This window comes from Python bivittatus, unplaced genomic scaffold (genome assembly GCF_059951505.1).
Source record: "Python bivittatus isolate LINGU-HERP-01145 unplaced genomic scaffold, Pbiv_v1 ctg000610_np1212, whole genome shotgun sequence".
Taxonomy (NCBI): domain Eukaryota; kingdom Metazoa; phylum Chordata; class Lepidosauria; order Squamata; family Pythonidae; genus Python; species Python bivittatus.
The window spans coordinates 29,870,270-29,889,188 of NW_028277088.1; the positions used below are offsets into that span (position 1 = coordinate 29,870,270).

An 18,919-nucleotide genomic window follows, 5' to 3' on the forward strand; every position below is an offset into this window, starting at 1 on the left:
GTTATTGGAGTAAATACCTGGGGGGAAAAGGAGGGAGTTTCCTTGATTTGAAAGACGGTACTTTCCATTCATTCATCAGTTAAAAGAAACCTTTGTTCATTGCTGTTTGCTCATCAAGCATTGAGAAAATAGTAAACTTGTAGTGCAGAAAACCATTCAAGTTTTTTTCTTTATTTCTGTTCTTAATCCAAAATAGTCCATTAAAACTTACTGAAATATTTTTTTAAATGATATACAGGAGATGGGAGCAAAAGTATTATGAACAGAGTGATATGAATGAGGACATCCATAGATTATAATTGTTAAAAAGATTAGAATGAGGAAAGACAGAAAGGATTAAATTTATGACTCGCTCTTGAGTGGGAGAAAAATGCATGGCCCTTTATTTTCTGTAAAGCCTTGTTCTCTTCCTTCACTTTGGAAGTATCTAGCAATAGTGTCTATATAATCTATATCTCTTTGTGTATTTCTCTGAAATTATATGTAGGTTAAGTCTCCCAACATTTATGGAGTCTTTCAATCCACTCCAAGTTAATTGTTCTGTGGGCTTAATGCTACCACCAAGAAAACTTTGTATGAGCTCTCAATTGCAGCCCATGTGGAACAGAGTTAGTCCTACTTGGAATTATGGGAAGAACCATTATAGCTCAATGCTAAACCCATGTGGATAATCCCAGAGTTAAGCTGTATGCACTAATCAGCTAGATATAAGGGGCTGGGAGAAAATAACTACAATCAAAGTAAATAGTAATGGGCTAGACAAGCAATCTGACATCCTCTATAGTGGCTTCCTGATATAAATCAGGACCCACTAATTATGGGGTCTTAATAAACTGAATAACAGTACCAATTGTTTTCAGTATCCTGTTATATATTAAGCTGTATGGTATATTTGAATGGGATACAGTCTTGAAGGCAGTCCAGTATTATAAATCTTATTCAAGCAGAGATCACTAGATGATCTGGAGGAAGTTAATATAGCTGAGGCTTAATTTTGATCTAAATAAGTGGCAGACAATCTTTGGCTGGCTGAGGGTTTGCAACCAAATACTATTTGCCCCTGGAGGGATGAAGACTAAAGTAAGTGGGGCAAACCTTATGCGATGATGCATGCTGATGGAAAAGGATTTTTTGGATGCTTCTCCTCAAAGGATGGGTGGGGGGCAAGTTTCAGAGCATAAGCTTTAAAATCATTATTTTAAGGCTTACTGCGTGGTACAAAAAGGCACTGAATGTGTTTTGGTACACATGTGGGTGCGGAGTCCTTGGTGCTCTCTGAACTTGGTTGTTTGCTTACAGACACTTCATTACCAGACTAAGTAACATCATCAGTGCTGGTGAGTGTGGGGTTTGCTCCCTGTTTTTATACAATAGATTGCCCTGCCAGTGTTGGTGAGGGTATGGTTTTCTCCTTGGTAGTTCCTTGATTAGGGTATTGTTTTCTGCTTCACAATTTGTCTGGTGTTAATCCCTGCTTATCTGGATGTAGGCTGCTGGAGAGAATATGTTCCGGTCCTTTTGTTTCCTTCCTAGCTTTTTTATTCTCTCTTTTGAATGGTGTGTAAATGTGGTTTATCTCTACGTGTCTACTGATGGCATTTGTCCGAATGCCAAGCTTCCAGGAATTCCCAAGTCTTTTTGGATTTAGCTTGGCCTAGGATGCTCAGAGTTTCCCAGTCAAAACTATGGTTGAGTCTATCCATGTGTGGTGAGATTAAGTTTTCATCATGTCTTCTGACCACTAGTTGGTGTTCGTGGGTGTGGGTACCTAATTGGGTACCTACCCAAAATACATTCAGGGGCCATATGAAACCCTGACCTACTCCTGAGCTAGAATTATTAGGAATAAGTCAGTCACAGAACCGTAGTAGATACTGGAATGTAGATGTTCTGGAACAGCTGAAAGAAAATATTCTGGCTGGATGCACACATTGTACTAAGATTTAAATTGGTTTGTTTCATTTAACATAGTGTGAACCATGTCACTAGTTAATTACTTATAGCTTGATGTTATGCCTGAATCAGGCTACTGACTTACCAACAAACCACAGTTAAAACAAACTGGCTTAATATGATGTGGGAATCTAGGAATAAATTGGAGCTAGATTTAGTTATGCTTTTAAATCTGACTAACTTATACAGTGTAATTAATCCAAAATACACTGTGTTGAATCCAGACTAAGGTAAGTGGAAGTGAATCGCGCTATACTCAGTGGGAATTATTTCTCAGTGTTGTTTATAAATGCAGCAAAGCCAGATTTCTGACTGATGTAAGAATATACAGGCCTGCTTTACCCTAAGGCAACATGAAGCAATCACTTCAAATAAATTACTAACAGAGTGCAATTTTCATGCCTCCCACTCATACAATAATGGAGAATGGGTATCCTGCCATGTTGGCTCGCCTAGCACTGATTATATTTAATCAACCTTAACTCCAGAGATCAGAACTGAGAAGCAGAAGAAACAAACACAGCCCTTCCTACTCCACCTCCAGCTTCACAATCTCTGTCAAGGTTCTGCCTGGAATTACAAAATCAAGTAATAACGAGATGCTATTCAAACTCTACAGCCCTATTATGGGAGGCCTTTCCCTGTTAGGTTAAGCCCGGGCTCTTTTTCCTTGTGAACTAGTTGGAATCCCGGGTTTGGCCGCAGGGCTGTCCCGGGAAATCCACCCGAACAGGGACGAATTCAACAGGTGTGGTTTCATCCACACTGGTATAACTGGGCTTTCTGAATTTCTGCCTGCTGTTGCGTTACTATTCAGAATGCCCGGGGGAGTCGGGGGGAGTTCCTTCGTTCGAAAACTGAAACGCTTTCCTTTCATTCTCCTGGCGTGGTAAGTGACTCTCTCGGATGAAGTCAGCGCGCTGGACACAGGCGGCCTTGGGCTGCTTCCGACCTCGAAGAGCAGAGCGCGTGGGTTGATTGTCAAACGGCGACAGAGCGGAGGGGCGGAGAGAGCGGCTCGCGGCTTTGCAGCCCTGGAGGGAACAATAGAGGCAGGAGCGAGAGCCTGAGCGCCGCGACAAAACAAAGAGCGGGCTGGAGACGCGTCCACGCCCCGCTCTCCACCCACCCGTCTCCCCTCCCTCACGTCTCCAGTTTTGCTCTAACCTGCTGCGAGCGAAGGGAAGGGAAGGGAAGGGAAGAGACCGGCCCGGGCGGGGAGCCCCACCGGCACCAAGCGAGCTCTCCGATGCCCAAGCTCCCGCGCCATTCTGCAAAAGCTTCCCCAACCCGCCGGGGGTCAGAGACGAAAGCCCTTGGCGCAGATATGCTTTCGCTCCTCACCTTCCTTTCTTCTTTCTGATTCCTCTGCTACAAACTTGCTTTGGGTTGCCAGGGCACCGGGCTCCGGAGAACAGGCAGACAAAAGGCTTTGTGAACAGCTGCTCTACAGGCGGCGGCGGCGGCGGCGGCACTCAAGAAAGTTAAGCAGGGCGCCGAAGCGGATGGAGAGTTTCGCTGCAGAAGCAGGGCGCCGCTTCTGCCGCCCTGGCCCTGCGATTTCGCGCTCGGCCGAGGGATGGCCGTGCTGGCCCTAACATGCGGCCGCGCTGCCCCTCCGGCTCCGCTGCCTCCTACCTGCGTCTCGGTGGGGGTGGTAGCTCAGCGCCCTGCCGCCTCCGTCGTTGCCTCTCCAGGGTTGGTGACCCCGCGACGAGCTTCTGCGCCGAGACCATGTTCGACCTCCGAGGGCAGCAAAACTGCCGCCTGCTTTGCATTATGTGGATCCCACTCTTGGCTTTCATAACGGTCGGGCTCGTCTCCCTACACAGATGCCAACGACATCCCGGCCCGGTCCTGGGAGTGAGTCGTCTGCTCGCGGTGGTTGTGCCAGGCTCGGGCCAGCGCCGTAAGTTTGTTCTTCCCACCCGGAATCGCAACATGTTTCCTCCCCCGCTTCCCTCTCCTCTCCTCGGCCTGTCTGTCTCTCCACACACAATCCTGGAGATGCACCTGACTCGCTGCTTGCAGTTGCGTCGGTGTCAGCCCCGTTATAGCATAGTGGGACTTGGTCCAAGCACGCGTAAGATCGAGCTTTAGTTAAATTGTACTCGAGAATCCTTCTAATTTGGAGTTTGCTTAGAGTGCAGCTCTAATGTGAAGTTCCATTTATATGAATCGATATGAACGTGGTCTCTACTTCTGGTTGGGTTTAATATTATAAACAAGGCAGGAAGGACTGACCTAAAGTAAGACGAACTTAGAAGACACAGGGACTTCATACCCTTTGAGTACACCTCCCTGGAAAGTAATCCTGAAATGGTGTTGAGTGCTTTGAATATAGGATTCTAACAGCTCCTTATCCTGACTTTGGAGACATTGATAGTGATTTCAGATTTTTTGCCAGGTGGGTTGAATGGTTGAGGCACCCTTCAAGTGTATATAAATTCTGTCACCAGGATTTAAGAAGCAACCTTACCCAAGATCAGAAACATTGGTTCAGCTAGTTTGGTACTGAATGTTTGTGTGCTGATAGCAGCTTGGCAGAATTCAGAAGGCCATCTTTCTCAGTCCTGCTTGCAGATACAACAGCTGAACCTTGGACTTTTGGTGTGTAAAAGACACGATGTACTACTGAGCTTAACTGTTTGCAGTTCATGTTTTTCATATGCAGCTATCCCACTAGAGGAGCTAATTAGTGCTAAGATGCTGTTATCACTAATTACTTTTGTTCTAAAGGGTGTCTGTACTTACTTTGTATAATTTAATCGTCCTGCACTTCTTTGCATTCTCTTGCTATTCAGCTCCATTGTTTATAATATCTTTTCCCTCTGAATCCCTTGAATAGGTATCAGATTGCAGGAGATCTGTGGCAAGGCTTCCCGTGGTCCATGGGGCCCGGATCCTTGAGATAGTTGTATAAGAAAAATATGGTCTGTCCAAGTTCTGTGCTTTAAAAAGTATACCAGGTTGAGGAGTTCATGAAGAGTATATAGGTATTTGCATATTGCAGTGAGTGGAACTTAACAAATCAACTATAAACAGGACAGGAATGTTAGATTTTTCCAGATGCATCGGTTCATTGCTGAGCCAAAATCTGAGCAGTTGTTTCACTTTTTCCCCCATTCCATGAAATGGTAATGGAATTCTTTAGAAACAATTGAGACCGTTCAAGTGTCAGAAAATAACCTAAGTGGAGTCCCTGGAGTTCTCTGAGCTTGGTTCTTTTCTTCCAAATGTTTCATTACCTGGCTAGGTAACATCTTCAGTGCTAGATAACCTAACCTAAAATAACCTAAGTGGTATTTGTAACCAGATAACGTGGCCTAAGTAGAGAGAAGTTCTTTCATTTCCTTCTCATCCTTATAAAATTATTTCACTAGCCTCCAGTCATCACATAACACTAGATGTATTATGTGATGCTTCTCTTGTGGTGATCAGCACAAGGACACCTATACAACCAAGTTACATATGCAGTCTTTGCCTGCACTGTGATAATTCTAAATTCTTATCTAAAATATTGTAACTTATCTGTTGAGAGAATGTCTTGGACTGTTTGTGATCTTTGGAATAAGGGAACTATATTTAAGGTCTTACCCTGTTGTGAAATTACATGAGATTGTTTTAGGCTGATATGTTTCTTAATTACAGTTTGTATTCTGTGAACTGGCAGCTGCACTGGAAGGTTAAATGCCCCTCTTCAGGTAAAGAAATGTATGTTTAGATTTGGCAGGAGGACATTTACATGGAAGGAACTAAGAAGTTCCTGCATATCTAGAGCTGTCCAAGTAGATCTCTGAGTTGTTGGCCTATTTGCTGATTGCTTTGCTATGTAGTAAACCTTCTCTAACCTGATGTTCTCCAGATGTGTTGGGATTACCACTCAGAATTTCCAATCAGAAGTTAGAAGCCCAACACATCTGGGATGCTTAGATTGGGGAAGCTTGTTTTAGAATGTGACTGAACATGAGAAATGTACCTTAGCTTCTGGTTTGATCAGAAAGTAGCTGAAATCCAGAGATTAATTGGCATTCAGCTTAGTCTGATATTTGATTTATATACTATAATCTGAAATAAAGATTTTATTTCCCAAATAATTTACCTATGAAATAAGATTTCCTGGGAACATGATAATGGAGGCTGTTCCCCCCCCCCCCGCATCTAACCTTTTTTGGGGAGAAGAAGGGAATTTTCTTAAATGTAGGATCATCATCCTTTCTGGTAAATATGGTACATCACTGCCATGTCTAAGTGCCATGGAGAGTGTGACTTTAACCGTGACAGATATGAAGCAATCTAAGCATGGGACCTGGTACAAATTATAAGGTTATGACATGTGGATTCCAGATTAACTTTTTGATCACGTGGGCATATGTTCTTGAATGACAAAATTAATCATTTGCAAATTGAAAGTTATAGTTTTTATTATTGGGGTAATGAATATTATGTTCCATTACTTAATATTTGTTGGGGGGGGGTAAATGTTTTCCTTTGCATTCAGCTTATGCACCAAGTTTCAGCCTGGAGTCAATTAAAATGTTCATGCTGAAACAAGTATGTTGTTTCATATTTGACAAGTTAATAGCTCAGTTTGAACATAACAATAAACAATAGTTTATGGAAGAAGTTCCTGGCATCTATTCTGCCCCTCCCTTTTCTTCTTCCAGTGCAGCTATGGAGAGGAATGTGCCTAAACTATAAACTGTGATTTAGTTCATGGCTTGAGCTATCTTCAAAAACTAAAGTTAGCTTCTTTTTACTACTCCAAATTAAGACAAACTGCAATTTGGCCAGCTTCAGATATAATGTTTAACAGTGTTTAGTCAAACATGGAAGCGACATGGAACTCTTACTCCTGTTGTTATGCCACAGAAGAGGAATGTGAAAACCCAAGGTTCGCTGCTTTTTAAGCTATTATAATATCTAAGGTTTATTATTATGAGAGAACAAGGCTGTACAGAAACGTTTGCCCAAAATTGTTAACTGAAATTATTCTGTGTCCCCCTATTTTTATAAGATGTCTTGCTTTTTTAATTTAAATCAAATCCATTCCAAAGGAAATTTAAAATTAAACTGGTTTGTTTAGGCCATATTTAATTATAAAAACTAGATCTCATTTTGGTATCCTTATTTATCCATTCAAAAAGAATGGGAAACCGTTCTCAATGGTTAATTGGACATTTAATATCTACTTTCTTGTGAATGAGGAAGAAAGACAGAGGAGACTTTGTAAAAGCCTGCAGCATACACATATCCATAACAAGACACATCTTTTGTTGTGATGCTTAAATGCAGCTTTTGTAATAGAATACTACCATTTTAATGGTATGCCATCAATTTTAAATGAGTTGGAACCATATCTATATTTTCTAAGCCATAAAATTTTATTTTCATTTGTTAAACTTGAGGACTTCTACTATGGAAAAATTGTGAGAGTTAATAATAAATCATTATGTTTCCTCTATTTTGCATTTTTAATATATTCAAAATATAATTTGTATAGGATGTAGAGTCACTAGGGCATCCTGCAAACAGACAAGAGGTTTTGTCCACAGCATAGCACCTGGCTAGTATCTTTTTCTACTAAGTCCTTAACTACTCCAGGTATGAAGCTATTGTGCATTGCTATTGCTAGCACAGATTGGGTTGGTGTTATGCAAATATACTAGCAGTAGTGGACAGTCCACTTCTATCAAGATGCTGCATATATGGTACAGTGCATAAGTAAGTTTTACCATGTTGGCATCCTGAACTTACTATCATTGCTTCTATACAACAACTAAAGCCATTCTCAGACATGAGCGTGCATTTGTTTCTATAGAAAGCTTTGCCTCTCCGTCTTCCTCTTTGTAGCAGGTTGGGTGGGTGGGTAAATTCAGTTCTTCAGAAAGGCTAGTTCTGAATTGTCCCAATGTCTGTGAAAAGTTAGCAAATTTATGTTTATCATTTCAGCCAGTTCTTTTAGTTACTCTTGTCTACGTAAACAAAACAAAATGCTTAACTTATGAAAAGAAACACAACGTGAAAGTAGCATTCAAATCTGGCAATTTTTAGAAAAAAGCTTAGAATGCTGATAGCTAGAACAGCTTTACTGCCCAGTGACAAAGGATCTCTTGTTCTGTGACTTTTACCAAATGGTAATTGTAGCTTAGTTCAGCCAAATGAAACAAATATCTCGTGCTGGGATGAAAGCATAGGTGAATGTGCCAAAATCATTTTTCACAACAACGTGCCTTTATTTTTTTTCAATAATTTGAAGGTTATCAAATGAATGCATTTTAATAGCAAGAATGGAGATAATTACCTAATGTTAACTACATTAACCTGGAGCTTGGGAAGGGATTTATTTGATAGGGATAACAGTTCAAATCTTACTAAGTTCTTCCTAGAAATGCTTAATATAAGGCAAAACGTGTAAGCAAAAATTGCCCAGTTATAAGCGAAACAGGAGAATTTAGGAAATTCCAAGTGTACATAGATCACACATAAGAGCTAAAAAAACTGAAGGATGGGATGGTGGAAGGGAGGCAGTCTGAGGCAAAACTTGACTTGTAGGGGAACCATGTTCCATTTAGTCTGCCCACCTTTCCTCTCTGCTGTTATTCCCATTTGTTCCTTTAACTGGACTAGAAGAAAAAAATGAAAGAAAGGTTGCAAGAGTGAAAGCTTCCAAAAGGTTGCATACAAGGTAATAAGTAGTATATGTAGAAGGAAGTGTGACATGTAAGGTAATAGAGGATGCCTTGCATGTAAATCTATTTCCAGGGTTAGCTGCTGACGTAGGGGAGTTTATTGGCATTAAATCCAGGCTTTGGGAGAAAGACAGAACCTGGTTGTCTTCTATAGCCATTCTCAGAGTACCTTTTGAGTCTTTCCAAGGGCAGAGTGGGATCATATAGCATTTTCAGGATCTTCGAAAGATTTCAGCAAGTACTATGGATCTGCTTCAGTTGGGCTTCTTTTGTTTGGTGTGTATGTTTTTTAATGCATCCACACATTATGTAAGGCAAGTTTTGAGCCACCTGGAGAATTTTATGTGAAATGAGAAAAATCTAAAATGCTTTGAGGCTTTAATTTCTGAATAGAAATAAATTTGGCCACAAAGTGTGGGGAAAGGAAGAAGAAGGATTTCTGCTTAGGAAGAGTCAATGCCATCATGGCACATTTTTTATCTGGATTGTGTATAAAAATGTATATTAGGGTGTTAGCCCTATGAGGTAGTCCAGACAAGAAGCACAACCAGGAGTACTAGTTCTATCTTTATTGCAAGTTACATTAACAGAATATTGCAAGATTGAAAGTATTTCTCCCCTCCTTTCCTTTTACTCTCTGGAAAACTAGGGAGGGTCCCTTTGAAACATTTCCCATGCCATCCCCACTTCTGTGGGCTGAGACATCTTTTACATACCAGTTATTCCATCTGCAACTCTCCTTCCTGTCTCTCAAGGTCATTTCCACATACCATTACATAGGGGTAGCATGGCAAATGTTGAACCATTAGACATTATCAACAGATCAGTTATATTTGACTTCACACTCTTTGGTCATGCTTGGATATAATGTTAAGGCCCAGTTTAGTGGTCAGAGAATGAGTTATTTACCTATCCTCCCAGGATTTGTGGGAGAGAGAAATAAGAGGCTTTTGTTTCTTGTTTTCAGGTAACTGTAGTTTGTCTAAATTTGAACATTAAGACACAGTTCTGACGATGGTTTAAGCCAATGAGCAAGGACCATGAACCACATTTTTGAAGCTGGCTTATTCAGATATAAGGTTTAAATAATTTCAGCTCTGAAAAGAGTACTTCAGCTACTCAAGCTAAACTAATTTATCCTGTCTAAATCTAGGGACTCCTCTTCTTAATTTGTTTAGAAACTTGGTTAAGTAAATATAAACCAGAAGTGAATGTTCACACTTTGCACCATGGTAGCAGATTACAACACAGAGAGACACTTTTACCTCAAATACTTTTATCTTTAAAATAAACAGATCATGTTTACGTTACAGTCAAATCATTAGAGATAGATATGAGAATGGGATAATTTGGGCACACTCAGTAGACCTTTTCCTCAAACATATTGTGGAAGTCATAGGGTAGGGTTTGGAGGTCATTGCACATGTTTACTATGATATGAGGGCACCAGCAGTTAAATGGAATGTGGTTTCTTCCTAACTCTCAGCACCAGTTACAGATGTGCAAAAGGCTTTGCCAGTAAGTCCCTCAAAGGCATAGCCAACAAGGAAATCTTTGTTGTATTCCTGATGACTCTGAGGAGTATAATGCTGCCTATAGTAGTGTTAGATTTATGCTGGCCCTTTATATGCGGATATCATGTGATGTTGCAGTCAACAATTGATGAATTCAAGTGCATATTAGCTCAGTCTAATGCTGCTGAATAAGCAGGACTAGTATCAAAAAGCTTGGCAGCTGTTTTTTTCTTATAATCAGAAGAAAGGAAGTATTCCAGACCTGCTGTAAAACCCAAACTCCAAATTCATTGCTACTTTGTAAGTCCCTTTGAACTCATTATTGCCTCTCAGGCTCAACAGATTTTTCTATACCCTGATAAATCAGGACAGAAAAAAGAATGCTCAAGAGTTGCATTTACCTGCATGGCAACAGGTAAATGAATAGCTAAGTGTTAGATGAATGATTTCAGTTTGTAATTTCTTAAACTATTGTGTATTGCAAGAGAAAAATTAAGGTGCATGAGAAAGAATAAGCCTGAAGGAAAACAATATTGAATGAGCATTTTTCAAGTATGTTTCAAAGAAAATGAATAATTAATATTTTTATGCTTGAAAAGTATATATAAAATTCACTTTAATACTAGGAGTATTCTGAGGCAAAACTTGAATAACAACATTCATTCTGTCAGGAAGAAACATGAGATGTGCATTTTGGTGAAAGTAATAATCTTAGAATTATTTTTTGTTTGTGAAGCATATTCTGTTTTTTATGGGACACTAATTCCAAATACTGTATGTGCAGAAGATTGACAAGAATCATCTTTTGTTTGCAATATGCTTGAAATGAGAAAGTTGGCAGTAGTAAAATTAATATGAAAAGGTCTCTCCCTCATGTTTAGTCAATATAAGTTAACCATACGTATTAGCACAAATGAAAAGGTTTAAATATAATGTAGACTACACATTTTATGGTACTGAGAGAAAAAGCATTAAAGTTTATTTAAAAATAAATAACAAGCATTTTTTTTAGGAATTTCTTAGTCTGGCTTGGTAGACAAAACTATTTTTCTCTTTATGCCAAATTCAAGGAATTCTCCAGAATTCCAATTTTGCTGAGAAATGATTATTCTTATTGTTATAATTAACACATTGAAAATAAGTTGCAGACTGTCCAATACAGTTATTTTAGTATCATTAAGGCTTCCTGAGATAATAAGTAACCTGTAAGTTGTTGATATATGCAAACATTAATTCCAGAACTGTCTGCTTTTTAGACAGATCTAGCTCCTTGTTTCTCCACCTCTGCTCCTACTCTGGGGTTTGAGAATCAAATGTCTTACTGCTGATTGAACAACTATGTACTGGGCTTAGATGACTGGCTGATTTTAAGAGAGCTAATTATAATGTTGGGGTCCATGTAATAAATCCTCAGAGTAAAGAACTTGATTTGAGCATTTTGTGGCTTGCACAGTATGTGTGGCATAATCTAAATCAGGTCTACCATTGCATTTTGTCTTGTCTGAAGAATATCCTCCCTCCCACCACCAAAAAATATTCATTCTTGCAATACCTGGCCTATTAAGTCTTGTTTAGGGAACTGAAATGTAATTCTCCTAGAATGCATAATTTGATGTATGCATTGACATTGTAGAACCAACTATGCCTAAGGGTTTTATACATACATATGACTGCTCAATGTATTAGAGCCAAAGTGTGGCTTCTCTTGTTTTAAAATACCTATTGGCACATAGCTGTTATTTAACTAAAGCTAGTAGAAGCTTGTCTGTTGATTTTTTGGCAACATAGTTCTTCAGTTTTGTCTGGATTCTACTAGTAAAATGGTAAGAAAAGTCTATAGTGAGCCAAGTTGTAAAAATATTTCCAGCTTTATTATAAGGTTTAGAAAAGAAAGAAAAAACATATAATTTAGTTATGCCTTAATTCTAATTTTTTCGAAGTAGACTGGCAGATAAATCAAATATTTTATGAATGAATACATGTCTGTAAATGTTATTTCTGTAAGAAATTATTGGAACGTACTATTAACCAAACAGATTTTGAATCCTATTTTTAAAATTACGTAACCCGAACTCGTGTTTGTCTCCTTTTAACGCTTATTATTGCATGATCTGAAAACAAATATGGTTCATCAAGCCTTGTTACAGGCCCTCTCTCCTGCTGACTTTTGTGTGTGCAGTGGTTGCTCTATTGTTAGGCTCTGAGTTGTGGATAACAAAAATTAGTTGGACAAAAGCATATCCTTTGCTAGGTTCTTTCTACTGTCAAGACTTGCACAAATACAAAGAGGGCCAAAAAGTATACAACAGAGGGCAATAATACAAGTTTGGCACTGCCAATTCTGTGAGGTAGACCAGATCAAGAAACCAGTTAAGTTAGATGGACTGATTGAGAAGAATGCATCTTACCGGTATACTTTTCCCTGTAATATATCTCCAGACGATATACATTTCAGTGATACAGCTTTTGGTGAGCTGTATGAAGTCAGAGATACAGAGAAAGCTAGGTGATATATATATTTTTAATGACATGCTAGAAGTAAAACAGCACTTAAATTGAATAAGTAAATATTGTGTAACATGATTATCTTTCAAATACGAGTTCCAATAAACAGACTGAAATGAAGACTCAGCGAGATTTATACCATGAAAATTTGCTGTTCTTGTAGTTCATTTATCAGCATATGGCTCACATCCAGCTCTTTGCCATATGTTTTTAAGTATGCATTACCAAAATATATTCTGGAAGCATGTTCTGACTCTGGTTTGGCCTGCCTAGCTTTCAAAATTGTTTTTAATGTGCTGCTATTCACTTTTTAGTGAAAAGAGTCATTGACATTTTGGTTTATTCCTTTCATCTCATGTTGGCCCACACTGAAAAAAGAGGCCTATCATTTAATACCAAAATGTTACAATTTCTGTTGTAGGATTTGAAATAGATAAACCTTTTAATTTTCCTCTTCTATGGATATGGAGCAATATTTCATTGCTGCCACGCTGAAACTCTGCAAAGTGACTGGACACAAAACAGATTATATTTCAATGGCTCTCTTCCAGTATTCTCTGACAAAGGGTTGAAAATAGTTGATGGCATGCTGTCCCTTTGTACAGTGCAAACTTCTAGCAACGTATCAAGTATCTAAGGGATATGGTTTGGAAATAAATGGTAGCGGTCATGGTAACTTGGCCAAATTAGTGCAGCTTTTTAACCTGAGAGATAAATGCTCCGTTTATGACAAGCAATAACTAATAATAAAATCTAAGAAAAGTTTACAGCACTTGGTAGGAGGCAGGTGCAGCAGTAATGTTAACTAGGGCTACCAGTGGGATTTCTATGAAATATGTACCCCGTGCCTGCTTCAGCTTGCCAGTTCTATAGGCCTGTATGTTGACCTGCTGGGAAAAGCTATAACTGAAACAGAATTGCCATGAATGAACCAAGCAGGAACCAAGTTGGGTGTACCTACCGGCTGAATCAGAGTAGGTGACATATGGCATTCTAGCTGTTGATCAAAAATGCTCAGCATCCTTAGGAAGCATGAATGCTGGGAACTGTAATTCAATAGCTTCTCTACTGCTAAACATTGCTGATCCCTGGCTAGAGTATAAAGAAGCAAGCCCTATCTCTAAAAAACACAAAGATGTTACTATCCAGCCACCAGAATTGTTCTGATTTGTTTGTTTGCTTGCTTGCTTTTCAAAAAGAGATGGGGAAAATCTTACTCCAAATTTGAAGTTTCTAGGACCTTCTACGGAGTATTTATGAATGTCCCTCTTTGTATGCTATGATTGCATCACTTCCTATTTTGGTTTAGGATCAAAATGCTGATAATATTATATTCATGCTCTCCAGTAGAGCTGCCCTATTTCTAAAATAAAAGATGTCATTAGCATGAGGATTAGCATTTTACAAGCTATGCTTTGGTCCTCTGAACGTTTGCAATTGGTTTAACAGTCTATTTCTTATTATAGCAGACAACAGATGTGCTATTTCAAATGCAGCAACATGTACTGCCTGTCTTGCTGTGGGTCCAGAATGTGGATGGTGTGTTCAAGAGGTGAGCACTTTCTTTGTATTAGTCAGCTGATGTTTATTTGTTTACCTTCCTGTTCTCTACATATACAATAGGGCTATGCAGCATTTCAGTTTTGAAGGGGAAAGGTGCTTGGGAAACTTATGGGATTTCTCACGTAGGATCATTAGCAAAGCAGTTGTGTGTTTTCCTGAAATCGTGCAGGGACACAGCAATTTACTTTCTTAAATAGTTGAACCTAAAAAAATATGACAGAAGTATACCTATAAATAAAATTAGTTTTAATAACTTTAGGAAGCTAAGCGGGATTGGGTCTGGCTAGTATTTTGATGGGAGATCATTGGGGTAATAACAGGTATGAAGGCTAGACTGGGATATACAAAAAAAGAGATCCTGAGAAGCTATAGTGGCAAAATGATTCTATATTGTTGCTAAGAAAACTATATAGATGTGTTCATGACGTCATCAAGAATTGAGCTGAACAGGAAGGAGACTTTACTTATTTTAATACCTGTCGTGACATGGGGAAAAAAATCATCCCTTTTACTATCTCCTGCCATTCCTGAATATCCTCAAGTCATCCAACCACCCAGCTGACTGACTTACCTGTGTCCCAAGCTGGCTCTGGACCAGCTGTAGCTTCTAGGTGGTCTTCAAGGGCAGTACCATGTAGAATACCTTGATGATTGATAATGGTTATGTGCCATCAAGTCAGTGTCCAAGTGTGAAGTGACCAAAGAATGAGTGATTCAGTAGGGCTTTCTCATTCAGAAAAGACTACTAACTAGTACACAAGATGAAGTTGTATAAAACCCTTCTACCCATAGCTGCCACTTGTTCTTCAACTAGGAGATGTGAGTTCATGAGGAGCCCCAGATTATGAGCCAGTTCAACACAGGAATTACAAACCCTCCAGATGGAATATATCTGGCTTCAGATGGCTTCCAAAGCTATTCTATCTTGCTGGGATTGAGTTTAAGCCTGTTTCTCCCCATCCAGACTCTTAACCTCCTCTAGTCACTGGGACAAAACCCTAACCACAGTTTCTGATTGCCTCAGGCTTGAGTATCATCAACATATCATTGACCTCCCTCAGTGGTTTCATGTAGATGATAAATAAGAGGAACAAGCACTCCATGGAAGACCCTAAGGGTCATGCACTTCTCATTTCCATGACTGACTGGAACTACCCCATTAAGAAAGGGGACAACTACTGCAGAACAGTGCCCCTATTCCCAAATCTTGGAGAAGGTTCAAAAGATTTCCACAACTTATGATTTTGAAGGTTACTGAGACATCAAGTGAGTCTAGAGGGTTGCGCTCCCATTATCTTGGCCTTGCCACAAGTTGTCCCCAAGAGTTTTCACCAAGTTATTCCCAAGAGTTGCTACCAGTACTCAGTTCTGAAACTTGACTGAAAAGTATTCAAATAATCTATTTCCTCCAAGGCTCTCTGTAGCTGGAGTCCCAGCAACTACATAGTCTACTATTGTAACTAATGCTGGTTTCTTATAGCCTGAATATATGCTTAATTCCCATCAGCATCCAACCTGCTGCACTGTGCAACACTATCTCACCTGTCTTCAAAATAAGTGGTATTATAATTGGTTTGGTTATGTTGGCTTCATTGTTGGTTGGGATAATAATTTTTTGATTATGTGATACTACAGTATATTTTCTGGAAATGAAAGTTCCCCAACTTCTTACAATTTTGTTATTTATTTTGCCCTTTTTTTTTTTTTTTTTTTGGAAATAGGATTTCATGGCTGGAACAAAGCTGAAGGAACGATGTGACATAGTTTTACATTTAATCCAAAGAGGCTGCAGGCCAGATTTCATAGAAAGTCCCAAAGTTGATGTAACAATACCCAGTAATGAGGTTAATATTCAAGTGATACCAGGAGAAGCTTCAGTGCAGCTGCGTCCAGGTTTGGTTATCAGAAAGATTGTTTTAATATAAAAAGTGTATTGTGTTTGGCATAATTTAGGAGGCTGAGGAGAAAAGGCCTTGGATAAAAATTCTAAAATGCTTTTTCCACTGAGTCAAAAACAGATTCTGAAGATTCATCCAGTTCTGAGAAGAGAAATGAAAGGATTCTAACTTATTCAAAAAAACAACAACTGTATAATCTTTTGGATACACTAGTTAGTTCTATACTTGATCTAAAATTACTACATAACAATTGGCTGCAACAAGTTTTAATGTCCTTGGCATCTTCTTAAATAGCTAATGAGCCTGACTGTCGTTATTATCCATTGTCTTAATTTCCACTAAATGTTCATTGAAATTGGATAATTAGAACTGAATTGCTCTATATTTAGTTACTCCTTTCTTCGCCTAAATTCTGTAAATGACACTTTGTTTACATTGCCTATATTTCTTAGGTGAATTTTATTTTCTTAAATTGAAGATAGGAATATTCTTCCAGGTGTGAAACCTGACTCTATTATGCATCTTCCCTTCCCTTCCCTTCCCTTCCCTTCCCTTCCCTTCCCTTCCCTTCCCTTCCCTTCCCTTCCCTTCCCTTCCCTTCCCTTCCCACGCATGAAAGCCTGTGCACTTACGCAAACACACAGAGTGAAGATCTACCAGCAAGCATAATACTCTACTTCTGCTGCAGAATGCCTGCCAGTCATTCAGGACGGGCTGCAAGCTAGCCTTCATGTATTGCCAGGAGCAAAAAATTCCAGCTGCTCTGCAAACTTGGGAAACCAGTTTTTTTCCCTGTCTTTCATGCCTCCTAATGGGGTGGAACGTACATTCCAATGCATTTCTCCTATGCCTTCTTTTTTTTACTGAGGACGCTGACTGCTCACCGTGCTCCCACCTTCCAGCTTTTGTTTCACACTCACTTGATAGCAAACTCCAGAAAGGATCTGCATTTATAGTTGGTGGGGACAGAATGAAAGCTGAGCAGACTGAGTTTACAATGCATTGGGAGCGGCTGGCAAATTCAATAGCCAGGGCATGGTAAAGTTCTCTATCACATACACATATTTAGATATGATTTCAGCTTTTTAATAGATTCTCGTTTTCTCTTAAGCATCTAGGTTATTTATTCATGCCTTCTACAAGGCCAGTTGGTTTGATGTTCATTAGTTTGAGACCTGACTCTGAGTAATATCTGTACTGCATGTGAATTGGGAAGGATTGTCAGAAGAGGCAATCAGTGATGAGCCATTTGGATGAGGCAGGGGGTAGAAGAAAGTTGAATGAGAGTCCAAAAGGACCAGCCATTCAGGCTGCATGTTGCAGTGCATACACAGCTATTGATGCGCATGAGAATGTTTGAAACACAGCGAAGACAATATATTTTCAGAATTGGGCCCAGATTTGTTTTCTGTAAATATCATGTTGTCATTCATGTTAACAGTACGTAGGTATAAGCTCGTTCTACTGCAAAATGGGTGCCATGGTATGTTAATACAGACTAGAATAGAAGTCATTGTTTATTTAGAATGATCTTGTTCTGGACCCTTAGGAATTTAATTTGATTATTAAAATGAAAGAAAACAACTCCATTATGACAAACGATTTCAGTTTATGGGAGTTATCTAGAAGTTTGGGAACTCTGTGTGAACTTCATTTATATCTTCATAACAAGCAAGTCATTTGAAAGTTGTAAGCAGTGTAGGTTTTCTGGCTATTTCAGCTTATGTAGAATTGAGGCAAGTACAACTATCTTTTCTTGCAGTCATGGAGAGTGCATAGAGGAAACAAATGTAACCCAACTGACACTGTATAGATCACCTACCCAGTTGTGTTCCAGGTTCTTCTATTAATGGCTTTTTCTTCTAGAAGCCTCTATTTCATTTATAAAAACGTAAGGTTTACTTGAGCTTTAACATATTGAATTCTGATTTGTTGAGAAACCTAGCTCCAGCAAATCTAGCTGTATGAATCAGATACATAAAAAAGAAAAAAGCCTCTATTTCACACAAAGTCACACACAATGTCCTAGGGTAAACATCCAACAAGCTGGGCACATTCACCAGGGCATGGAAATTTTAAAGTGCAGCAATGTGGTCTTTATTTTTAACTAATTATAAACAAAATAGGCATGTGAAACTTCCACAGACTTATTACATCTATTTTGTTTGTTTGCTTGCTTTTTCTCAAACTAATTTTTGTCCCATTTTCTCTGGTGGTATCAGAACATTGCTGTCATAGCCTCATAGTCTTCAGAGTTTGAAAAAAGTGGTAATCAGCAAAAGTAGAGGTAGTCCTCATTTAATGTCCACTTGTTCAGCAACCGTTCAAAGTTATGACAGCACTGAACGAGGGGTACTTATTGGGTCCTTGTAGTTACAGCCATCACAGCATCCCCATGGTCACGTGATCATGATTCAGGCACTTGGTAACCGGCTCACAATTACAATGTTACAGCATCCCGCAGTCATGTAATCACCATTTGTGACCTTCACTGCCGGCTTCCAACAAGCAAAGTCAATGGGGAAGGAGGTTCCAAATGGTGATCCCGTGACCACAGGACTCTGCAACTGTGTGGGATTTGCCTAACAGTGGCAACTGGGACTGCCGGAACTGCTGTGGTAAGTTGGTGTGGTCACATGACATCACACCTTAACGACCATATTGCTTAGTGAGAGTTACCAGTCCAAATTACTGTCAGTAAGTGAGGACTACTTGATAACTATTCCTCACTGGGAAAATATTACTCACTTTTCTGGTATATAAAGGTGTCTGCAATAAAAGCCTAGGTAGCTTT

General features: G+C 39.3%; 1 protein-coding gene across 2 annotated transcripts in view; it reads left to right on the top strand.

The window, feature by feature from the left end:
- The first annotated feature begins 3,440 nt into the window (after nucleotides 1-3,440).
- Nucleotides 3,441-18,919, top strand: part of ITGB8 (integrin subunit beta 8) — a 38,989-nt gene continuing 23,510 nt past the window's right edge. The window contains exons 1-3 of one of the 2 annotated variants that reach the window (XM_088150678.1): nucleotides 3,441-3,862; nucleotides 14,131-14,216; nucleotides 15,949-16,120. In XM_088150678.1, coding sequence (XP_088006804.1) covers nucleotides 3,553-3,862; nucleotides 14,131-14,216; nucleotides 15,949-16,120 — 568 coding nt within the window. In that variant the 5' untranslated portion in view covers nucleotides 3,441-3,552. The remainder of the gene's footprint in view (nucleotides 3,863-14,130; nucleotides 14,217-15,948; nucleotides 16,121-18,919) is intronic. The other variant, XM_088150679.1, reaches the window with a different exon arrangement.